At 39.3% G+C, this 26,103-nt stretch overlaps 1 protein-coding gene across 1 annotated transcript in view; it reads left to right on the top strand.

The window, feature by feature from the left end:
• The first annotated feature begins 1,371 nt into the window (after positions 1 to 1,371).
• GUCY2C (guanylate cyclase 2C) overlaps positions 1,372 to 26,103 on the top strand; it is a 70,434-nt gene continuing 45,702 nt past the window's right edge. Inside the window, exons 1-8 of the mRNA XM_049625128.1 lie at positions 1,372 to 1,588; positions 8,068 to 8,180; positions 9,786 to 9,850; positions 12,411 to 12,626; positions 13,719 to 13,840; positions 15,764 to 15,860; positions 17,895 to 18,012; positions 20,212 to 20,347. Of these exons, the coding sequence (XP_049481085.1) occupies positions 1,372 to 1,588; positions 8,068 to 8,180; positions 9,786 to 9,850; positions 12,411 to 12,626; positions 13,719 to 13,840; positions 15,764 to 15,860; positions 17,895 to 18,012; positions 20,212 to 20,347 (1,084 nt within the window). The remainder of the gene's footprint in view (positions 1,589 to 8,067; positions 8,181 to 9,785; positions 9,851 to 12,410; positions 12,627 to 13,718; positions 13,841 to 15,763; positions 15,861 to 17,894; positions 18,013 to 20,211; positions 20,348 to 26,103) is intronic.

Here is a 26,103-nt window from a genome sequence, read left to right as displayed (position 1 = left end):
TCTCATCTATTTTACCTCTTAGATACCTCTTGAACACACATATCCACTGCCACTGCCCTCATCTGGGTCTCCTTTACCTCTCATTCGGACCACAGAAATACCCTCCTAATTTGCTACGTGTCCCCACTCTCTCTAAGTCATTCGTTCCATGGCAGCTTAAGTAGTCTTTACAAAATTAATCTGATCGTGTTCCTTTCTTGACCATTAGTGTGAAGTTCCAAATCCTGATGGCATATAGGAAACCCCATGGCCTACCCCTGTCTACTCCATTGTCAACCTTTATTGCCACTAGACGCCTAGCTCTCTCCACTCCAACCATGCTGTGTCTCTCTCAGTTCCACAAACATTCATGTCACTTCCCACCCCTGGGCCTTTACAAAAGCTGTTCCCCTGCCTCCCACACTCCTTCTCTTCTCTTTCCATTCAGCTAACTTCAGTTCATCCTTCTGGGTAGCTCAAAGACACTTTCTCAGGGAAGCTTCCTCAACTTTCTAGAATAGGTTATATTAATCTGCCATGTGCCACACAGCACTCTGTACTTTTTTCCATGGTTGAGTTTATTCATAATTTTTTTTTATTTTTCAATTTTTTTAATTTTAGAGACAGAGCCCATGAGCCTGGCAGAGGGGCAGAGGGAGAGAGAGAATCCTAAGTGGGCTCCACACTCAATGCAAAGCCCCATGTGAGGCTCAATCCCATGACCCTGGGATCATGACCTGAGCTGAAATCAAGAGTCAGACATCACAATTATTTATTTAATGTGTGTCTTCGTCGCCAGAATGCATGTTCCATGAGGACACTAATATATTCACACCACTTATAGCTGTATACCTAGTGCTTTGCTAATGCCTAACACCCCGTCAAATCTCAACAAATAGTTGCTGACTGGGTGATTGAAACAGTTCTTCTAGTTGAGGATTCAGTTCCAGTGTGCAGGTATAACCTAAACACCACATAGTCCACTATATCCTTAAGCCCTTTGACCTTTATTTTTCATTTTACAAATCTTTTTATGTATATACTATACTTCCCTCTTCCCCTTTTTCCTCTTCCCAGTGATGTGTCACAAATTGATGTATTTTTATTGGGTGAGGCCCAGGTAATCTCCCTGTTTATAACTCTGGCCTTTCTGTGAGCAAACACACAAAGTGAACTTTGGTTTATCTCCTACCATAATGTAGCTGCTAATTGCTGGCAGGCAGGCTGTGTCCCATGGGCCACGTGACCAGTGGGGCATGATCAGAAAGGAGCGTGGGGAAGAGTGGACTGAGGGACCCAGCTAGAGGCTGTCTAGCCAGAGTTCCTGCCTCCCTCAAAGTGCAGAGTAAAACAAGCAAGCACAAGGAGTATGGTTCTGAGGTAAGCAAAGTCATGAAGATGACACTGCTGGGCTTAGTTTTGTGGTCACTGCTCCTCCATCCAGGGCTGATGTTCTGGACCTCCCAGATCAGTCAGAACTGCAACAATGGCAGCTATGAGATCAGCGTCCTGATGATGAACAACTCGGCCTTCCCAGAGACCTTGGATACCTTGAAAGAAGCGGTGAATGAGGGAGTGCAAATAGTGAGACAGCGTCTGCTCAATGCCGGTAAGAATATGGTCACAGGATCCACCTCCTCCCTGTTACCCCTCTGGGGTCAAAGGGTCGCTTGCATTCTTTGCCTAATCACCCACTCTCCTCTACGGGCTTGTCAGACAACCCCTTTCTATTGCAAGGCAGTAGGTTCTCAGAGAGAAGGATTTAAGTCCTACTGTGTTATGCTCCGTCATAATTCACCCTGCTCTTGGAATGACCCCAGTCCAGAGAATGCCAGATGTTCCCAGCAGTGAAATGCCCCACACGCAACTGGATTGATGGCTCCGTTTCAGGGAGGTATCATGTTCCTTTCTGTAACTCTTCAGAGGCAATATTTGATCTGGACCTGAGAGTTCACAGGGTTACCGGTCAAGAACATGAATTAAGAGAGTTAAATTCAGACAGATGCTGCATCTATTTCTGGGATTTTTAATCCATCTGTTCACTCTTGACATCTCGGCTGGCTATTACATAAGACATAGTCCAGTAAATTTGCAACCAAATTCAGTGTTACAGTTCTTCATTGTATCTATTAATTATTAAAATAAACTTTATAACATTAGATGAAATATGTAGAATAAAGAGAAAAAATCACCCCTGATCATTTTCAGCCGCCTGGATATCTCCAGTGTCTTTCATATGCTCTCAGGTTCTTGTTTTTAAGAACACGATTAGGATCACTATGGCGTACAAACAATTTTCTAGGGGTGTTTGGATGGCTCAGGTGGTTAAGCTTCCAACTCCTGGTTTCAGCTCAGATCACGGTCTCACAGTTCATGCCCACATCAGGCTCCATGCTGGGAGTCTGCTTGAGATTCTCTCTCTCCCTCTCTCTCTTGGCCCCTCCCCCACTCATGCTCTCTAAATAAATAAATAAATATTAAAAAAAAAAAGATAAACCAAAACTAAAAAAATTATTTAAAAAAAAAGAAACAATTTTTTATCCCAATTTTACTTCACATCATTCTGCAAATGACTTTCCTATAACTGCATAATCTTTATGTGATGTGAGTGGATATGTAATATTCTTTGGAGTAGCTATCCTCCCAAATCATCCAGTTATTCCCTACTGTTTGATTTCCCATTGTTTTTAATTTCTCATGGTTATTTAAAATTACTACAATAAGCATTTTCAAATATACAGTTTTTTCCATTCTTTGAGACTAGATTGCCGAAAGTATAATTACTGAGTCAAGGACTATTTCATACGTCTTAATGTTTACTTATGGTTCTAAAGAGGGTATGTCTTGATTTTCTCCATGTAAAACTCTGTGCTAATAAGCTCTTTTCTAGTGCCCAAGCTGCACCGGTTCATTAGGTTCATGCTCTCCTCCCCATGTGGCCAACACAAGGTATATATATGTTTGGTACCTCTGCCAAAGGCTGCACAACTGTCTATGGATGTTATTTAAGCTTCATGCTGTACCTTTCTGTTCCTAGACTGGATGTGTGTGTTCCAAGAAGTTGTCACAAATAAAATTCATATGACCATGAAAAATACAGTAAAATTCTTTGGTAATATAGCAAGAGGTATCATGTATCACATATCTGTGATACCTTTTTGCTGTGCAGTATACATTTCTTCAATCTTGTCTGAGACCAGTTCAGATGTAAATAGCTAGATCTGATCTAGAGCTGTAATGGAACTAGAAAGATTTAATAAAATCCCCTTATTTACCAAGACTGTGGCATCATGGAAAGAAAATTTGATTTGAATTCTGGGGACCTGTATTGGAGTCCTGGCCCCAGACCTTTCTCTTTTTGTGACCCTGGGTGAGCTTTTTCCCTTAGTCTCTCTGAGCCTTGGCTTCCTTGTTTATTGAGTACCCATCATGTCCCAGGTAAGATATATAGCGTCCTCCGTCACCACAGCTCTGTAAGATTGGCATTATTGACACGGTTTCACAGTGTAAGCTTCATAACTTTGCTGAAGTCATACAGGCTGTCTATTTGATACAAAATTCCAACCCCTATCTGTCTGGTTCCAGCTGTCTGGACGCTGTATAATCTTTACCCACCATGAACTAACTTTCTCATTAAAATGAGCCAGTGAAACACGATGGTGAGAAGCAGAGATTTGGAACCAGACAGCTCTTTGTTCATATTCTAGCTTTGTGTCCAACCATTTATCATCAGTGACCTGGAGCAAATTACTTAAGTTTTCTGAGCCTCAATCCCCTTAGCTATAAAATCCCGATAGATAGTAGTTACCTCGTGTGGATATGGTATGAATTAAATGAGGAAATTCATATAAAGTACCCAGTACACAGACTGAAACATAATTAGGAATTCAATAAGTAGCGGCGGTTTTATTGTCATCCCTGTTGTCGTTTTTGTTGAGGATGTTAAAGTTGTGTTATTACTGTGCTGTTGCCACTGTTACCTGAACAAGTTACCAGGATATAAAATAAAGAGTGTAGTATAGTGGTAAGATTTTGATCTCTGGACTCATATAACCTGAATTTGAATTCCTGATCCACCTATCACTAGTTTAATTATAAACACTTTATCAAGTGAGTTATTTATTCTAAGTTCTACTCATCTCATTTATAAAATAGATTCATGGAGCGCCTGGGTGGCTCAGTTGGTTGAGCGTCCAGTTCTTGATTTCGGTTCAGGTCATGATCCCAGGGTTGTGGGATCGAGCCCTGCATCTGGCTCTTGGCTGAGTGTGGAGGCTGCTTAAGACTCTCTCTCTCTCTCTCTCTCTCTCTCTCTCTCTCTCTCCTCTCTCTCTCTCTCTCCCTCTCCCTGTGTCCTTCTCCCTTGCTTGTGTGCACTCACTCTAAAATAAAAACCATATATATTATATGTATAATACATATACTCATATATAATAGAGTCATGAATGGATGAGTGGTGAGGTGGCTGAATAGATTAAATGAGTGGACAATTTTGAGGGGGATGAAAGAATAAACAGTGATGCCCAGAGTTTTGTATTTAATGATGCATTTTGTTAGATGGATGTTCATGCATGAGAAACTCAAGAAGTACAGGTTGTGATGGAAAGATAGGTTCATGTTCTAAACATACTGAGCATTATTATTTGGGGGAAATTCTAAGACATATACTTAAGGGCTAAACTGAAGAAAATTAAGAGTTCAAATGTTGTGGGTGATGTCCAAATGTAAGAAAACAATATTTTTTCCTAGTACTTAGGAAATGTCTGTGAGTTTTGAAGAATACCTGGGATTTGATAGACAACATGCAAAAAGAGACTCCTTCCACCTTAGGACATCACCTTCTCAAGGATGTATGTTTCATGGCTAAGCACACCCAGTTCATACCCTCCAAATGATCTCATGTGCCAAGGGGGCTGCTTTCCTAGGCTCCAGCACCTATATTCAGATTCCCTTTGGTCCAACTCCTTCCTCAAAGCCCTAGGTAGAAGACAAAGGTTCTGAGATTACTCTGTATGCCTTGGCATTCCATCCATCTTCCCAGCCCTGAGATATCATGCTGGGGTAGAGGTGCAGGCAGGAGAAAGATGAGAAACAGCACTTGGGTTTGGGAATTGTTAAGTTTAAAAGTTGAGCTTCGATATGACGTCACTATGTTGTCTGAAAATTTTTCAGTATTTTCTTGAGAAATCACTTGGGATTTGGGGAGATAAAGAGGAAGAGATCCTCCTCTTCCTCTACCAAATTAAAAAACAAAAGCAAACACAGTTTTCACTTAGCCATAAAATGTTGAGAGGCAGCAGCATACTGTACAGCATGTTCTACAGAAGTGGCTCTCAAACTTTTTGATTTCAAGACCTCTTTATGCTCTTAAAAATAATTGTGAGCTCTGTGGAGTTTTGTTTACATGGTTACATGTATTGACAGTTACTATATTGGAAATTAAGGCTGAGAAGTGTTGTAAATAGTTGTTTGTTGATTCACTTAAAATAATTAGAAACACTTTATCTGGTAACATAAAATAAAATTTCTTATTAAAGAAAACCTGTATTTCTCAAACCAAAAAAACAAAAATAGTGGGGAAAATGGTATTGATTTATATTTTTGTACATCTTTAATGTCAGCCTTAATAAAAAAAAATGGCTGGATTCTCATATCTACTTCTACATTTAATCTGTTGCAATAATACATATTATGTAGCCTCTGGAAAACTCTACTATATGCTCGTAAGAGGAGAGTGGAAAAAACAAAGAAGGTCTTAATACGCTTATGAGAATAGCTTTGGCCTCCTGGTCCTCCTGCAGGTTATCTCTGGAGTCTATGGTCTACACTCTGCAAACTGCTATTCTATAGCATATCAGATTCTGGAATCAGACCGTCCTAGGTTCAGAACCCCAGCTGTGTCCCCCTAAGCAAGTTAGTCTACCTCTCCAGACCTCCATTTTCTGATTTTTAAACAGGAAGACAAAATATCAATTAACCTCATAGGATTCAGGGGAGGATTAAGGATTGAAATAATGCATGCCGAAAAACACAGCCTGATGCTAGGCATCTAGTGACAGAGATCATCCAGTTCTGTTCTACCAACCAATGGATGAGGAACCGGGGCCCCATAGATGAAGTCATTTGTCTGAGATCACACTCAGTGGATGTGAATTTCCCTTCTCCTAGGTCCTGTGCAGGATTTATACTTGGGTTTTGCCGTGCCCATCCAGCATGGGCTGCCTGGACATAGGATTTTTAAGTGAGTCATCTTCAGTGCTCCTCATGGTGGCAAGAGGGAGCAGAGCCCTCACAGAGGTTGAGGAGGAGGAGCTAATGTATACATTAACAGCTGCAGGTGTGGTCGTCTTCTGAAAGCCCTGTTTTCATCATGTGACTGTGTACGAGACTGCACTTTACTCCCTGAGTCCTCTTGCTGCTTTCTAAGACAGGCTCAAGCCCTATTTTCTCCTGGTGCCCACATGCCCTCTCCTTTTCTTCTGGGTCCCCAACAGCCTCACTCATACTCTTTTCCTGGTTTCATTGACCCCATATGCTCCCTACCGCTGTAAGAATTCGGTAACAAAAAGGGTGTAAAATGTGCAGTATTACGACTGACATATGGCTATTCGCAAGTGTTAGTTGCTATTAAATCCCTCACTGGTCCCACCTCTTCTATTAATTTTCTTTGGTCTTATTACATTGACCTCTCCTACTTGGCAACTCTTATTTAGATCTCTTACTGAACAGTCTCAGGAAAGTGTTCTTGAGTTAACCCTCCCCGCACCCAAAAAAAAAGACAAGAAGTAAAATACTTCCTAGTCTTAGACCCACCTCTGAGGTGGCTATAGACATGCAAAGATACTTTCATTCTTTGAAAGAACAGGTCTCTGTCTTTAAAAATATTTTTATTTGGGGAGTGCTTGGGTGGCTCAGCCAGTTAAGCAGCAGACTCTTAATTTCGGTTCAGGTCATGATCTCTCCAGTTGAGCCCCGCACTGGGCTCCATGCTGAGTGTGGAGCCTGCTTAAGATTCCCTCTCTCCCTCTCTCTCTGCCCCTCCCCCACTTATTCCCTCTCTCTCTCAAAATAAATATTTTTTTTTAAATAAACATTCTTATTCGGATGTTCAGAAGAACAATAACTTCTGTTGTTGACATGCTTTACTCTTTTAAAAGTATCAACATTATTACATTTGATAATTCTGGTTTTAATCCCATTTTACATTTGAGGGAACCAAGTTAGAGAAATTCGAATGGCTGGTGCAAGAACACTCAGAACGTCACTCCCTGCAACCAGCAGTATAACTAGCAGCTGAGGTTTCCAGACTTCGTGTATAAGGGCTTGGCACTATTAGGATGCCTCTCTTAGGAATCAAACATTTCTGCGGAATATTTTTTATCGGAAGGTGACAAAATGTAAGGGATAGAGCTTGGTCACATGGTTCCGCTGTCTTTTTATTCTCATCCAAAATGTGGTATCTAGCAATACCAAGGGATATTACCAAGGCTCTTTCCTTGATCTGAAGGCGATCTGTTATCCCAAGATCCTAGACCATGATGGACACAGTTCACTTTGGCTTTGGGGACAGAGCACAGAGGTTCCAGTGTGCACGTTGGCAGGAAACAGAACCAGCACCTTGGAACATGAAAGAACAGATATTGTAGTGGCTACATTTTTGTTTTCCTAGCACTCTCCAGAACTGTATAAGGAAACTTGATGAGTCTGCAGTTGTGAAAAGAGGAGAGCCTTGAACGTAATGAAAATGTTGTCAAGCTGGGTTGTGGGATGGTTGCACAAATACACATTTACTAAAAATCATTCAATTGTACACTTAAAATGGGTGGCATTTATGGAGGGTAAATTATACCTCAATAAAGCTGTTGAGAGAGAGAGACAGAGAGACAGAGACAGAGAGGCAGAAATAAAAGAGACAGAGAGAGGAAAGAAGTGACAGGTAGTGATATAAGAACTCAGAACTCAAATATTCCTGGGCCTGAAGATGCATATCCATTTTTTCCCGGGATCAGCTGACTAAAGGTAAATCTCATGGCTATAAACTACTGAAAAATAACATGTTTTCTCTTTTCCCTCATTTCTGGATAACAGGCATAAATGTGACTGTGAATGCTACCTTTATCTATTCGAATAGTTTGATTTACAAGTCAAGTGACTGCCGGAGTAGCACCTGTGAAGGTCTTGACCTACTCAGGGAAATTTCAGTAAGTAAATGCTTTTGTAGGTGTAGCTCACACCTCTTAGTACAGGGAGATCATGGTGTGAGACTTGAGCACCCGTCTGTGAGCATTTCTTATGTCATCTCTAGCCACATAGCTGAGTGTTTTGGAGACAGGGTAATCTGACTTTATCCCCGTATATTTCCCAAGAGATGAGGGCCCTCTGGGAATACAGGAAAGTCGGGAGAATCTACTGTGTAGCTCTACACTTTCAGTGTTATGGAGGGGACTTATTTTGTTTTAAATTGTTTCCAAAACCTTTTAAAAATGTGAATGTTGGCATTAATTGGTTTTCTTCTGTGTCCCTCGGGAAATACCTGAGGGATTCTAAAGCCCTGTACCAGAGGTCTCTGTTTCAGGTCATAACCGTAGATGCAGTCACGGGTTAATTGCTTAAGAGCTGAATCTGAAACCTAATTTTAGTAGTAGTAACTGTAACGTCAAAGGGTGGAAATGGGGGCGCCTGGGTGGCGCAGTCGGTTAAGCGTCCGACTTCAGCCAGGTCACGATCTCACGGTCCGTGAGTTCGAGCCCCGCATCAGGCTCTGGGCTGATGGCTCGGAGCCTGGAGCCTGTTTCCGATTCTGTGTCTCCCTCTCTCTCTGCCCATCCCCCGTTCATGCTCTGTCTCTCTCTGTCTCAAAAATAAAAAAAATAAAAAAAAATAAAAAAAAACGTTGAAAAAAAAAAAAAGGGTGGAAATGGGAGGGGAAAGATTCTTGCCTACTCCCTTTTCCCAACTCCCCACCTCAGCCCGGGCTTTATGGAGCAAAAGAATGTCCTAAGCTCTCCAGAGGCCGCAAGGTGTGTGAGAAGCCTTTTTACTACCAGAAACCCAGGGAAAGGTTCTAGAAGCAGAGCACTGGACATAGAACCATGGCTCTAAATCTTTAATCGATAGCATTACACCAGCCAGACAAGTAGACTCACATGGGGAAGAGTGGTTGATGACAGCAGTCATTCTCAATCTTGGGAGGGCCAGGGATGAGCGAGGGGAGTTTAACAAACTCCACTTTATGATGCTAGGAGTGTGCATTTCTTCCTTCCACCTCTTGAGAGGGAGGCATACCCTGGTTTTCTAAGACTAGGGATGGGATGTTCCTAATCACGTTCCTCTTGATAAATAGTACAAGACACGATCTATAGTCACCCAACTGGTCACACTGCATTTTGTTCTCTTTAGCCCTGTTTCATAGCCCTCCCTAAAAGTAAAACTTGCCCTCATCCCCCAAAGCGCCTCCAAATCTAGACTCTCCTCAGTCTGGCCCACAGGTATGTCTCATGGTACAGTCTATCAGTCCTTCCTATCCCGCCCTGCATCCTCCTCTTGACAAGGAACCCAGGTTCACCTTCATCCTTCTTACCTTCAGCAGAATACCCTTCCTTCCACCTGCAGCATCTTCTTTTTCTCAGATTTCTTTATCCCTTAGTGTCCCGTGCCCAACCCAAGGCACCATGAGTTGCTCCTTTCTTGAGAGGCCTACTTTCTAACCTTCTAGAGGCCTTTTTCATTGCCACTTCTTTCCTGTCCATTTACTCATTGCTTTTATTTCAGAGACTGAGTTTTCTTTTTCTTTTTTTCCCCTACAGAATAAAAAACAGATGGGCTGTGTCCTTGTGGGGCCCTCGTGTACATATTCCACCTTCCAGATGTAGTAAGTAGTTTGGTTTGTTGTTTTAATGCCACCGTAAGTTGAAGTCAGGACATGGTATCACTATTTAAATGATTTATCAAACAGAAGTCTAGTCAAGGCAACACAATCAGAGGTGTTGGAACCCTCACATTTTTCTACTTCTCTGTAAGTGTCATTCCCTTGTCCAGGTAGCTCTACCTTTGCTTACCATGAGGTGAAGTACAGTAGCTATTCACATCCAGTTACTAACATCTGAGCCTGAGAGGCAACATGGTATAGGTAAAAAGAGTCCTGACAGGGAACAGAGAAGACAATGAACTTGGATAATTTGAGGAGTTAATGAAGGAAATCTTTACTAAAGTATGAGCAGAGGAAACACACAGGAAAGTACAATACCCTGGGCATTAGCAGGGCTTGGTTCTATCCTTAGGTCCTCAGAATAAGGGAAGTAGAAAGGTACTCAATTCACAGCACTGAGGATTATATAATTAACATATTAAAGTACCTTGCACAGTGCCCTCTTCAGCTTAGGAAAAAAAAACCACTTCCAATATATTCTATAATAAAAACATTTTTCTGCCTTGGCGAAAATCACCCTCATTCTTCCATTCATTTTACTCAGTGTAATTCTCGCCACCATGAAACATTTTGTTCTGCCGGATCACACCTTCCCTAAATCTAAAGCCCTCTTCTTTGCCTGTGTTTCATCTGTTCAGTCTTCCCCTGAATCAAGGATCACCTTTGTCTACACAGAGAAAACTACACTAAAGGACCCCCATGCAATAGATTTTGGAAGGTCACATTAAATTTCTGAAATTTCTGTTGCAAAGTCTGCCTCTGACACCTCCTACCAGCTGTACAAATACTCTGAGATGTTCACACCCACTGCATGCCACGGAAGCACTTTCTCAGCTCATCTTCCCTACTAAAATACAGGCAAATACAGATTCTTCTCCTTCCATTCATTCCCAGTTGTCATCTAATCTGACCACTTGTTGCTTTGCCATAGAATGTGCTCAGAAGGAAAGGAGGAGTAGGAAAATTGATTGACTATTTATGAAACCTTTTGTGTGCAAAGAAGCACTTTGGTTTTGTCAGAGTAGAGAAATTAAGTAAAACACAGCCCCCTGCCCAGTAAAATAGAGAAGACAACAAGAGCATTGGTAACCAGTACAAGGCAGAGTATAATAAGCTCAACTGAAGAAACACAAACAAGAAGCTGTGGGGTTCAGAGAAGAAAGGAGCTCCCTCTGGTTGGAAGAGTTTAGCTCAAGAGGGGAAGGATTTCTTGAAGGAGATGGTATACGAGTTGAGTGTTGAAGCATAGGTGAGATTTTAATGAGTAGAGATGAGGAGTTAAGGATCCCAGCCAGGCAGAGGGTAAGTGGGTGTAAAAGCAAAGAAGCAGAGAAGTGTAGACATTTTGTGAAAGTCAGTATCAACCAGTGTGCAAGAGATGAGTAGGGGGAACAGATAAAACTAGAAAAATTAAGTAGGGCTATGTTGGGGAGGTCACGAGTTCCAGGTGAGGGAAGCAAATTTAATTAGATTTGCATCAGAAACAACTTAGATGGTGCAGGGAAGTGCCATAAGAAGCAGCTCAACTTCGGGAAGAATAAGTGATAACAGTGTACAGGAAAGACTAGAGCACACAGGAGTCACTGATGGGGAAAGTCATCAGGGGAGGAGGAGAGCTGAATTAGCATGCAAGCAGTTGACCTGGAAAGGAAGGAGAGCCTTTAAAGATATTTAAGGGTAGAATAACTGACAACTGATTTGATACCTGATTGGATGTCAGAGTGAGGGATGGAAAGTGTTCAAAAAACACTAAAAGAAATGAAGAACGCTTTTAAAAAATGAAAAGAAAAGATAAATTTGACGGTGAACATAGGGAGTTTAAGGGCAAGCAGGACACCTAGGGCTCAAGATGAAAGGGAGGTATTGTTTTCCTTCCTTTATCAAGTGCACATTGATGGTGCACATATGACCCAGGCAGACTGGAGATATGGAGGTGCATAAGCCAGACGTGATCTGTGCCTTCATGGAGCTTGCAGTCTAGTGGAGGAGGCAGATAGTAAACACATACTGACCCGAAAATTACCTGGTCGCAGGTGTCAGTGAAAGGTTTTTCTGATGGCTGAAGGGATCTTTAATCCAGGACCCGATGCATGAATGAGAGTCAGCCAGGCAAAGAGCCAAGGGGACCAGCATTTCTGGCATATGTCAAGGCCCTGATGATGGCCCATCCTCTGTTTTCTTAGCCCTACTCCCCAAAGGCCATATGTCCCAACCCCGATGTTATGACCACCCCCTCCTTTTAGAATAAATTGGAACCAAGCCACATTATACATGAAAATATGCAGAGTATCTTAAAACATAACATATGCTCAATAAACGTTTTAAAATTTACCTGTGTGGGAGGGACACCTATTTAAGTTAGAAACCTGCTTGAGTGACCCTATTTCATTCTTACCGTTTATAACCAACCACAGGAAACAGTTTGAAACAGTTTAAAAAGGGATTGTATTTGTGCTACTGAAGTTAATCCTGATGTTTGTTTCTTTCTCGCTTCTTGGCATAGCCTTGACACAGATTTGAACTATCCCATGATTTCAGCTGGGAGTTTTGGATTATCTTGTGACTACAAAGAGACTTTAACCAGGCTGCTGTCGCCAGCTAGGAAGCTGATATACTTCTTGGTTAACTTTTGGAAGGCCAATAATTTGCCATTCAAAAATTTTTCTTGGAACACTGCATATGTTTTCAAAAATGGCACCGAGACTGAGGACTGTTTCTGGTGAGAAGGACCATTAATATGCTTCTGGCACTTGCCATAGAAAGAGGCCACAGAATCCTGGCAGGCCATCCGGTTATTATCAGATGCACCTTCCATCTGAAGCAGCACTGGGAATGGACACCAGCCCACTTTCTAACACACAAATAAACGCAAAAGGGCCAAAGGAAACATGGTATAAATACAATCAACATGTATCACATTTGCAGCACTCTAGCTTTCAAAGTACTTTCACATTACTTTTATTGATCCCCTATAGTAAATCCTCTAAAGAAAGGAAAACAAGTACAAGTTCCATTTTACAGATAAGGAAAGTGAAAAACAATGGTTACTGCTTTCACATTACTGTGAAAGATGTGATACCAGAGAATATGCATTCTGCCAATACCTACAGCTAGTTAGAAATAATTTGTCTCACGATCGCTCAGAGGAATAAGTGGAGCGGGAGGAGAACAGGATATCAGGCACCATTGCTAAAATAAAATTACAAGGTTCACACAACTCCAGCACAGGTGGCAGAAGGAATCTTTTGGTTGTGTTACTGTCTACACCACCACGATGGTGCTTGCTTCTGCAGTCTCTCTCCACCGAAGTATGTGGAATAGTAAGGGTACCACTGGGAATGCACATCTAGGGACCTAAAAAGTCAACCTTAAGGCCTCATCCTGGAAATTTCGAGGTAAGCTTAGAGCCCATAAAGGTCCATTTCATTGGGAAGATAAATGATTCCTATCAACTCTGAATTTTTGCACTGTCGACTCAAAGGTTTCAACTTATCTGTGATAATGGGGTTTATAGAACAAAGTAGCCTTCCTTCTGCAGATAGCAGGAAGCTATTATAAACAACCCACCAAATGTCTCCTATTTGTATATATACATGAAGATTCCCTAAAACTTATCCTTATATCTTTACCAAACTAGATCCCACCATCCAAACTATTGATATCATGATGTGTATCATCGGTTGCGTTGATTGTGGAAATGAAGTTTAGATGAACAAGTCCCACAACAGATCTGTAAACAATGAGCAAACAACATGGAAGGTCATGCAGAAACCAAACTTGTTTCTTAGAGTTTCTCTTTTCTCTGTTCTAGGTACCTCAATGCTCTGGAGGCTGGAGTTTCCTATTTTTCTCAGGAACTTAGCTTCAAGGATATGTTGAGGGGAAATGACCAGTTTCAGGATATCTTAATGAACCAGAACAGGAAAAGCAATGGTAAGGGGACATGGAGATAATTTTTTGCCAACTTCTTCCTCACAACTACTACATCTTTAAGAGTAATTTTGCCAAATCTACCAGCACAGAGTTATCATCATTACCTCTATATATTTTGTTTATCTGGGGAGATTGGCAGTTGCATGCAACTCCATTATATTGGTCCTTCTGCCGATTAAAACCTTTTCCTATGAGAGAAAGGAGAAAAGTAGTGTTGAATAAATACATTAGCATCATGAAAGTAATAATGATGCTAAAGTCTAGCTTGTATAAACCAAAATGATATCATGACCCACCATCGATAAACTGCTTTTTATTTATTTATTTTTTAATGTTTTTTTAAATTTATTTTTGAGACAGAGAGAGAGCATGAACAGGGGAGGGGCAGAGAGAGAGAGAGGGAGACACAGAATCTGGAGCAGGCTCCAGGCTCTGAGCCATCAGCACAGACCCCGATGAGGGGCTCAAACTCACGGACTGTGAGATCATGACCTGAGCTGAAGTCGGACGCCTAACCGACTGAGCCACCCAGGTGCCCCGATAAACTGCTTTTTAAATTTTTTTTTTTTCAACGTTTTTTATTTTGTTTTTGGGACAGAGAGAGACAGAGCATGAACTGGGGAGGGGCAGAGAGAGAGGGAGACACAGAATCGGAAACAGGCTCCAGGCTCCGAGCCATCAGCCCAGAGCCTGATGCGGGGCTCGAACTCACAGACCGCGAGATCGTGACCTGGCTGAAGTCGGACGCTTAACCGACTGCGCCACCCAGGCGCCCCTAAACTGCTTTTTAAATTCACCTCAATCTAATCTATTATTGGATTTATGACTAATCCTCACACATTCTGAACCCTGGTCCCCTGATGACCAAGAGGATATGTTTACTGATTATCTGGCCTAAAGCAAAACTACAAGGTTAGCATATTATCTCATTTTCCTCTAATGTATATCCCACATGCCTAGTGATCTCCCAGTGACAGGTCAAATGTGGGATAAAATCATGCTCACTAAGCTGTGAGGTGATTTGTTTCACTTTCCAAGAATTCTCTTTACAAATAAGAATAAATCAGAAGCAAAGGGATCAACTGTGGACATTTCTTATGAGGGAATGTGCTTGTTTGGTAAGAATTCCTAGCATCACTCAAATCATCATCTACTGTCATTATTTAAGTATTTGCCATAATCAGAACCCTCCATGTACAAATCATTGGCAAGATGTGGGGGGAAAAAGAAGTATAGATGTCCCTAAAAAGAAGTATTCATGTCTCTAAGGAGTTTATTGGACAACATAGTATATAAAAAGATCCAATGTACCCCAACTCCTCTTTCTCATAGAGTCATGCATTTGGGAAATCTGATTCCAATGAGTACGAGAGCTCACAGAACAGATTGAACCCTGCCACTGAAATCACTAAGACTGAATTCTGAGTTAAGAAGCTACAAGCAAAGCCCAAGGAACATGGGCTTGTTCAGGAACATGACATAAATTCACCCATTAATTTTACTATAACTTTTTGAAGCACTTAACAATTGGTGAGGTGCGCTTATCAATGAAAATAGTTTATGTAACTCCTCTAACCTGGTATAATGGAATAAACACTGAGCTGGATTCATAAACATGCATATTAGGGCTCTGCCATCTACTAGTTCTTTAACCCTTTGACATCTTGTCTTCCAGGCTTTTTAAATCAATAAAGTTAAGGGAATGGACTAGAGGATTCTTTTTAAGATTCCATGCAGCTCTACTCAGACTCTATGACTGTAAACGGAAAAAAGCAAGGGAGAGAGTAATTGAGGAATTGGTGTTAACCTTGAAACATAAATGTAGCACAGACTTACTGGGTTCAGATTCAGGCGCCTGGTTCCCATGTGTTTGAATGTAGACCATTGTGTATTTCTCTCCTTGTTTTGCTGTCTCTTCTCTAGTGATTGTTGTGTGTGGTACACCAGACACGATCAACTCCCTCAAGGGTGACCGGGCAGTGGCTGAAGATATTGTGATTATTCTAGTGGATCTATTCAAGTAGGTGTAATATTGGAAAGAATTCTCTTTTCAGAAAGGAAATACTCCCAGGATTTCCAGAAGAGACATTCTCTTTTCTCTGGTTTTGCACTGACTTACATGGGATTCGGTACGATCAAGTTTCATTCTTGCATCACAGCCTCATTTTTGTTTAATTGATTGTAACCTTAGCAGATATGCATATCTTTGATATCACTATCATGTCTAAATACAGAAGTTTCATGACCCATTAAATCTACATGTCCATTCATCTACAAGGATCTTGGTCCCCAGCCTGATTTTAAGGTCTTTCCAGGCCGTGATAAATCAACTAATAACCCAATCCAATAGCATTATTTTCAGGAATGTGGGACATATCTCTGCTTTCTTTTGCTAATGGCCTTTGATCCTAGATGACTTATCCTTTGCCACCTTTGTAAGAGGAAAGTTCCAATTAAATGACTGCTTCTCTGCCCTGTGTGGTTTAGTCATGGGTGGCAATTTTATTCTCTGTAATTCTCTAGAGCAAAGGAGAGAAAATTCTGGAGGATAGATAGTTTCTTTCTTTCTTTTTTCTTTAAAACATAAATGTAGTACAGAGATACTGTTCTTTCTTTCTTTCTTTCTTTCTTTTTCTCAATTTTTATTTTTTAAATTCAAATATAAATAATATGCAGTGTTATATTTTACCACTCATCTTCTAATATGGTTGGAGACCCTACAAACCTTGCCAAGGTAGTATCTGAGTCAGATTAAACTTATAGAAGTTGTCACCGATACACCTGTGCTTCTTGCCCCATCAGCTAGATCGTATGACATCACTTATCTGCCTGCACCATTAATCATTACCTGTCTGTACTTAGCCTAGACAATGTTACTGCACTACATATTTCCCATATTTGCCTAGTCATTTCACCCACACTAAATGTACGTGTCACAGTGTTAAGAGGAAGGAAACATAGGGACTGCAGGTCTGTTTGACTACTATTTGTTCACGAAGATAGTCTTATCAATCAACTTAGCCTTTTAGTTGCAAAATACAGGAAAGAGGACAAAGTTATCAACATTTCACTCCTACAACCACATCGACAGCTGCTCTGACAGTTGCTTTGCTCTGTGGTAGGAGTTCTCAATGTAGCCAAGCTGGTGTGATTTTACTATCAGCGAATCCTCAACCCGGGGCAAAAGTGTAGGCCTTCCTTTGTCACTGGTCTTTAAGGACACCTGGCTATGTTTTTGGTAGATCATGAGCTTCATTTGAAAATAGACATAACTTGGTCTCAAATTCTAATTCTGACACTTGTGGTTCATTTGACTCTTGGGTATTACTTAATCTTGAGATTAAATCTTCTCATTTGTAAACTGAGAATAAAGATACTCACTTCATAGGAGTGCTCTTAGGATTAGATGTGATAATATGAGGAAAATATTCAACCTAGTCCTCAGTGCATAGATGTGTTCACCTACCGTTTGAATAGTAAATGATGGTCATCTTAGTTATAGCAGTTCCAACATGTTAGATTCTTTGCATATTAAAACATTCAAATGATTTGGAAGCTTAGAAACCATATGACTTGCAGCACAATCTCAGACAGTATTGAGGGTCCACAATGTGCCAAATATCACCTAGGAGCTGAGGATACAAGGATCAATACACTAATATCAAGGAGCTGACAGTGTTAGAGAAAATGTTTAGTCTTTCTTAAAGAAAAGAAAGACTCCACACATAAACCAAAGGTCAGTAAGCCTTGAAAGCGAGCCCTAGCTCGCATGTCCAGAGCCTAAAAAACTCCTTCAAAGAGGTATCTGTGTTCTGATCTTCTTTTCCACTTGTGTATGTGAATGACAGCTGCCTAAGCCCTCTTACTCAACTTAGCATGTTAGGAGAAAATAAACCTATCTGGGGGAAAGCAGAAAGTTTTTCAGGCTACTGGAAAAAAAAAATGTTTTAAACTATTTCTAGGCTGATGCTATAGTTTGTGGGAATTGTGGAAGCTCCATATCTGGTTTTGGAGGAACCTAATTTTCATGAGGAACTTGTGCTTCTTAATACAGTAACGTATACTTCGCGGATAATGTCACCGCCCCAGACTATATGAAAAATGTCCTTGTCCTGACATTGCATCCTGAGAATTCCACCTCAAATAGCTCTTTCTCCAAAAGTTTATCATGGGTAAGTTTCATGGGTATATACTATTCTTTTCTTTGTCAAGGGTAATATATTATTCTCCTATGTAGGACCCAAATTCTAAAGTAAGCAATTTTTTTTTTCCTCTCATTCACTCAACAGATATTAACTGAGATCAACTACATGCAATAGCAGGATTACTGATATTAAAACTCTTACTATAGGGGCGCCTGGGTGGCTCAGTCGGTTAAGCTTCCGGCTTCGGCTCAGGTCATGATCTCACAGTCCGTGAGTTCAAGCCCCGCGTTGGGCTCTGTGCTGACAGCGCAGAGCCTGGAGCCTGCTTCGGATTCTGTGTCTCCCTCTCTCTCTGCCCCTCCCCTGCTCATGCTCTGCCTCTCTCTGTCTCAAAAATAAAAACATTTAAAAAATTTTTTTTAATTAAAACAAACAAACAAACAAACAAAAACCTCTCTTACTATAGGTCACTGTGCTGGGCTTTGGACCAGCACGACAACGCACACTCTGTAATATTGGAATGGAAGTGACAATGTGGGAAGACAGGAAGAAGCCCCACTAACTTAGGGAAGGTAGAAACTAAACAATGTACCCAAAGCAACATTCCGCTGGGGCCGATATCAAAATTCTACCTTTAAAGATATATATTCCTAGGTTAAGACATTGTCCTCTATTATAATTAAGTTGGCCATTGTTTAAATTTGTCCAGGAGAGTCATGTTTATTCCTCTTATCCAGCATTTCATCTGGTTTAGCACTGATTCCAGAAAAAAAAGAAAGAAAGAAAGAAAGAAAGAAAGAAAGAAAGAAAGAAAAAGAAAGAAAGAAAGAAAGAAAGAAAGAGAGAAAGAGAGAAAGAAAGGAAGAAAGGAAGAAAGAAAGAAAAGAAAACCTCCAATTGGACATTAAATCATGGCCACCTTATACAGGTGCCCCTGACCCTAATACTCCATTAGGCCTTGTCAGTCACTATACCTTAGCTTGATTAAATTCATCAAATGTATTCTGCCCTCAGAGTCAGTTGAGAGCAGGTTAGGACTGGGAAGAAGTGGGAAGAAGCAGTCCCGAGGACCCTGAACAACCTTGGGATGGCAAGCCATGGGCCAGACCTGAAGAGCTATAAGGGAAGTTGGGTACCTTGGGAAGTACAATGGTTTTTTCCTAGACTAGAAATTCTAAACCCTCTTTTTCACAATGCTGCAAAAATTTGGAGCTGCAACCACTTTGGAAGTTGGGGCTTTTTTTTAATTTTTTTTAATCTTTATTTTAATTTTTGAGAGAGACAGAGACAGAGCATAAGCAGAGTGGGGAGAAGAGAGAGAGGGAGACACAGAATCTGAAGCAGGCTCCAGACTCTGAGCTGTCAACACAGAGCCTGATGCAGGGCTTGAACTCATGGACCACGAGATCATAACCTGAGCCAAAGTCGGATGCTTAACCTACTGAGCCACCCAGACCCCCCGGGGATTGGGTCTTAACTGGATTCTTTTTATCTCATCAAATGATGATTTCAGCAAAAGACACTGAAACCAATGAGAGGCGTTTTATTTTTTCTCTTTATATTTTCCAGCAAATGCACTTCTGTGTGTAATATTCAGATATCACTCACGCAGCTTCTAGGCTCTGTTGAAAGTGTGATTCTTAACAGGTGGACAGTCCAAAATGCCCAAGCTGACAGAATTCACTTAGTCTCAGGGCGCACAAGACTTTTAATCCATAGCCCAACTCTGTGAAGATCGCAACTGTCGAGAATCGTTTCTAAAGCAGGTTCATTGGTATCCAATCAAAACTCTTCCTGTTCTATTCAGGGTACTGAAGGGCAGGGAATTGTTTTTACTGTTGTTCTCTTTTACTCTCTGTGAAAACATTAAAGTACAAGCAAGCATTTTTTTCTGTATAAAATCCCATAAGAATTATGAAAATGTTGCCTGTTGTTCTTCCTGGTTGAAATAATAGATTTCACCATCATGGGAAGGAAGTACCTCCCTAAAGGAAGTGTTTCAGGTTTATTGATCCCAAGGAAATGCAAAATTTTGACACAAGGAAAATAAAAGAACCCTGGTTCAAGGACATATTTTCCAAAAGATTACTTTTACTACCATCCCTATAATTCTCCTAATATGCCTTTACCTTTCCGGTTACTCTGCCGACCCCAAGAATGTTTTGTTCCAGGTTCAAGACCAGACTCTCTTTTTTGGGACTCAAAAGATTTTTCTTTCTCATTCAGGCAAAAAATGGCTTTGCTCTTGCCTACTTGAATGGAGTCTTGCTCTTTGGACACATGCTGAAGATATTTCTTGAAAATGGAGAAGCTATTACCACCCCCAAATTTGCTCATGCCTTCAAGAACCTCACTTTTGAAGGTACTGGTCTCCTAAGAGCAAACAACAACAGCAACAAAACTTACACTTTACAGAAAGCTGGAGAAATATGGGCTTTGTGGATGGACTTAGGGAAACAAAGAGGGGGTTTGGCAATAGATGGATCAACAGCTAAATGACTTTGAACTTGGAGGCAAACATCGCTGCATAAATTTTGGGGTTGCTGTTCTCAATATCTTGGACCCCAGGTGATGCTTTAGGATTTCAGAATTTTTCAATCCCAAAGAAAGGGCAAATGGCTTGGACTTTGTATTTATAACAGGCTCATCACAGGGCATTTTGGGCAGTGATGTCCCGAAAATGCTTAGAGACTAGGGAGAAGAGAAATCTCTGCCATTTGATTTTGGTCCTTCCATATCTCCTTTCTATCATTTAGGGATCTGGGACCCTGTGTCACCACTCAAACTATCATAACCTCTCATAACAACACCATCCCAAAGCTCCCAACACATGTTCCTGAGTGTGAAGTAGCATCTTATTGTAATTTTGATTTACGTTTCCCTAATGATTAGCAATATCAAGCACCTTTTCATGTGCTTATTGACCTTATTGGCCATTTGTATATGTTCTTTAGAAAATGTGTCTTCAGTCCTTTGCCCCTTTTTGAATTGAATTGTTTGGGTTTTTTGTCTGGATATTAATAGCTAATCAGATGTATGATTTGCAAATATTTTCTCCTATTTTGTGAGTTGCCTTTTCACTCTGTTGATAATGTGTATGTTTGCATATGTTCTTTAGAAATTGTCTCTTCAGTCTTTTTGCTCCTTTTTGAATTGTTTTTTTTTTGTCTAGCTATTAATAGTGAATCAGATATATGATTTGCAAATATTTTCTCCTATATTGTGAGTTGCCTTTTTTACTCTGTTGATGTCTTCATGCACAAAGTTTTTAAATCTTCATGAAGTCCAGTGTGCCTAATTTTTCACTGGTTGCCTTTGCCTTTGGTATCATATCTAAGAAATCACTGCCAAATCTAATGTCATGAAACTTTTGCTCTGTGTTTTCTTCTAAGTTTTATAGTTGTAGGCCTTACATTTAAGTCAGGATGGATTTTGAGCTATGTGGATATCTAATTTTCCCAGCACCATTTGCTGAAAAGACTCTTTCCCCCCATTGAATGGTCTTGTCACCCTTAGTGAAAATTATTTGACCATATATGTAAGGGTTTATTTCTGAACATCCTATTCCATTCCATTTGTGTATACATCCGAGTTTATGCCAATACCATACTATTGATTACTGTAGCTTTGTAGTAAGTTTTGACATTAAGACGTGAGTCCTTCAGCTTTGTTCTTCTTTTTCAATTGTTTTGGCTATTTAGCATCTCTTGAAATTCCATATGAATTTTAAGATGGCTTTTCCTATTTCTGCAAAAAAAATTATTGAGATTTTGACAGGGATTGCATTAAATTTATAGGCTGCTTTGGGTAATACCGATTTCTTAATGATATTAATTCTTCTATTACATAAACATGGGAAGTTTCCATTTATTTATATCTAATTTTTTGCAGAAATGTTTTGGAGGTTTTTTTTTGTACAAGTCTTTCAGCTTGGTTAAGTAAATTCTTAAGTATTTTATTCTTTTTGATACTATCATAAATGGAATTGTATTCTTTTTTATTGAAATATAGTTGACACACAATGTTACCTTAGTTTCAGCCATATAACATGGTGATTCCACAAGTCTATACTTTATGCTATGCTTGCCACAAGTATGCCTACCATCTGTTACCATACAACGCTATTACAGTACCAATGACCATATTCTCTATACCTTTGACTATACATTGACTATATTTCCTGTATCGTTTTTCGGTATGACCTATTCATTCCATAAATGGAAGCCTGTAACTGCCACTGGAATTGTATTCTTAATAGCCTTTTCTGAATGTTCATTGTTACTGTATAAAAATGCAACTGAGTTTTGACTGTTGACTTTTTATCCTGCTACTTTGCTCTTTTATTAGTTTTAACAGTTTTTTGTGGAATATTGAAAATTTTCAACATATAAGGTCTTATCATCTGCGATTAGAGATAACTTCACTTCTTCCTTTCCAATTTGGATACTTATATTTCTTTCTTTCTTGCCTAAGTGCTCTGGCTAGGTATTCTAGTACTACGTTTAATAAAAGTGGCAAGAATGGGAATCCTTGCTTTGTTCCTGATCTTACAGGAAAAGCTTTCAGTCTGTCACCATCAAGTATGATGCGGTTATGGGTTCTTCATAGATGGATTTTATTATGTTGAGATAGTTTCCTTCTATTCCTAGTTTGTTATGTTTTATCATGAAAAGTATTTAATTTTGTAAAATGCTTTCTTTTCATCAGATTGATAAGGTCATGCATTTTTCCTTCATTCTGTTATTTGTGGTATATTATCAATATAATATATCAACTTTCTCAACTTTTATATGTTGAGCTATCCTTGCATTCAAGGAATAAATCTTACTTGGTCCTAGTGTATATTTCTTTTAATATGCTGCTGTTTGGAAAAAAAATAAAAAAAAAATAATAATATGCTGCTGAATTCTGTTTGCCAGTATTTTGTTGAGGACTTTTAAATCAGTGTTTATTAGGAATATTGATATAGTTTTCTTTTCTTAGTGTCATTTTCTGGCTTTGATATCAGATATCTGGCCATATAGAATGAGTTAGGGAATGTTTCCTCCTCTTCAGGTTTTTTTTTTTAAGTTTGAATTTGAGAAGTATTGGTGTTAATTATTCTTTAAATGTTTGTAGAATTGACCAATAAAGCAATTAGATCCAGATTTTTTTTTTTTTTCTGTTTGGTCAGGAGATTTTTGATTACTGATTCAATCTCCTTACTACTTATAGATCTATTCAAATTTTCTATTTCTTCATGGTTTAGTCATGGTAAGTTTTATGTTTCTAGAAATTTGCCCATTTAATCTAAAGTATCCAATTTGTTGCTATAGAATTGCTTATAATAATTTTTTTTTTTATAGAATTGATAAGGTCCCCAACTTTCATGTTTTATTTTCGTAATTTGAGTCATTTTCTTTTTTTTTTTAATTTTTTTTTTTTTTAACGTTTATTTATTTTTGGGACAGAGAGAGACAGAGCATGAATGGGGGAGGGGCAGAGAGAGAGGGAGACACAGAATCGGAAGCAGGCTCCAGGCTCCGAGCCATCAGCCCAGAGCCTGACGCGGGGCTCGAACTCATGGACCGTGAGATCGTGACCTGAGCCGAAGTCGGATGCTTAACCGACTGAGCCACCCAGGCACCCCGAGTCATTTTCTTATCTACTTAGCTAAAAGTTTGTCAATTTTGTTGCTGTTTTTGAAGAACCAACTTTTAGTTTCATTGACTTTTTTCTGTTGTTTTTCTCTTCTGTATTTCATTTACCTCTACTTTAATCTTTATAATTTCCTTCCTTCTGCTAGCTTTGGGTTAAGTTTGTTCTTCTTTTTCTGGTTTCTTAAGTTGTAAAGTTAGATTTTTGATTTGCATATGTTTTTGTTTTTTTAGTGTAAACATTTACATCTATAAATTCCCCCCTTAGCACTGCTCTTGCTGTGTCCCATAGCTTTGGTATTTTATGTTTTCATTTGTATTTGTCTTTAGGTTTTCAAACTTTTCCTTTGTGATTTCTTCTTTGATCCATTAATTGTTTAAGAGAGTGATTTTTTTATGTCCACAAATTGGTGAATTTTCCAGCTTTCCTTCTATTATTGAAGTCTGACTTTATGGTCAGAGAAGATATTTTGTAAAATATCTATCACTTTAAATCTATTCAGACTTAATCGTGGCCTAACATATGATCTATCCTGGAAAATGCCTTATGTGCATTTAAGAATAATGTGTATTCTATTGTCGGGTAGACAATGTGTATTATATTGTTCTGTGTTTGTCTATTGGATCTAGTTGATGTATTTGTTCAAGTCTTCTATTTCCAAACTTCTTTTGTCTTGTTATTCTACCCATCATTGAAAGTGGAATATTGAGGGGCACCTGGGTGGCTCAGTCAGTTAAGCGTCTGACTTTTGATTTCACTTCAGTTCATGATCTCACAGTTTGTGTGTCCAAGCCCTACACTGGGCTCCGTGATGACAGTGCAGAGCCTGCTTGGGATTCTCTTTCTCCCTCTATCTCTGCCCCTCCTTCCCTCTCTCTCAAAATAAACAAATTTTTTAAAAAGTGGAGTATTGAAATTTTCAACTATTATTGTAGAACTGTCCATTTCTTTGTTCAATTCTGCCAATTTTTGCTTCATGTATATTGGTAGTCTGTTATTAAGTGCATAGATGTTTATAATTGTTATATCTTCTTGCTGTATTGAAACCTTTATTAATATACCCTATCCTTTTTCTCTTATAAAATTTTTAATTTAAAGTCTATTTTGTCTGATATTAGTATATCCACCGCCACTCTCTTTCAGTTACTATTTGCATAGAATATCCTTTTCCATTGTTTCTCTTTCAAACTATTTATGTTTTTGGATCTAAAATGAGTCTTTTATAGATATCATATAGAATCATTTTTTTAAAAATACAGTCTTCAAATCTCTATCTTTGATTCTCCAATCAAAATAAAATCTATTTTATATTTAAAGTAATTACTGAGAAGAAGAGATTTGTTTGTTTTTTTGTTTCTCATTTTTTTTTTGTTTCTCATTTTCTGCATTATTTTCTTCTTCTGTGTTTAGTTGATTTATTTTGTAGTGAAATGTTTGAATTCCTGTCTTATTTTTTTATTTATATTCTTTAACTATTTCCTTTGTGGTTGCCATAGGTATTATGGTTAACACTCTAAGATTATTACATTCTAATTTGACTTTATACCAGTTTAACTTCAATCACATTTTTTAAAAACTCTACAGTTTTAGGGGTACCTGGGTGGCTCAGTCAGTTAAGCATCTAACTCTTGATTTCGGCTTGGGTCATGATCTGACAGTTTGTAGGGTCGAGCCCCACATCGGGCTCTGTGCTGACAGCACAGAGCCTGCTTGGAATTCTCTCTCTCCCTCTCTTTCTGCCCCTCTCCAGCTTGAGTGCTCTCTCTCTCTCTCTCTCTCTCAAAATAAATACATAAAGTTTGAAAAAAACTCTATAGCTTTAATACTTCCATCCCCACCTTTTTCAGACATTGATGTTGCAAAATTACATCTTTATACATGTGTGTCCAAAAATATAAACTGTGGATATTTTAAGCATTAGTGTCCTAAATGATGTCAAAAACAAAATGTAGCGTTATAAACCAGTTATAATAATGCTAGTTTGGGGACTAATTTTTAAAAACACATTCATCCCTTAAATCATGTAGAAAATAAAAAGTGGAATTACACACCATTGTTATAATAATGCTACATGTTATAATTGCCCATGCATTTGCATTTATTGAGATCTTTATTTCTTCATATGGCTTTGAGTTATTGTACAGTGTCCTTTCATTTCAACCTATGGGACTCCCTTTAGCATTTCTTGCAGATCAAGTTCTAGTGGTTACAAACTCTTTTGTTTATCTTGGGATGTCTTACTTTCACCCTCACTTTTGACAGACAGATTCATTGGATAAAGGATTCTTGGATGAAAGGTTTTCTTTTGGCATTTTGATCAGCCCACTACCTTCTGGCCTTCAAAGCATCTAACGAGAAGTCTGCTAAAAACCTTATTGAGTATCTCTTGGATGTGATAAATCACTTCTCTCTTGCTGCTTTCAAAATTCTGTCTTTGGCTTTTGTCAGTTTGATTAGACTCTACCCCTTTCTCTACCCCTT

The sequence above is a fragment of the Panthera uncia genome, chromosome B4 (genome assembly GCF_023721935.1).
Source record: "Panthera uncia isolate 11264 chromosome B4, Puncia_PCG_1.0, whole genome shotgun sequence".
NCBI lineage: Eukaryota > Metazoa > Chordata > Mammalia > Carnivora > Felidae > Panthera > Panthera uncia.
This window is presented reverse-complemented; position numbering and strand designations above follow the sequence as displayed.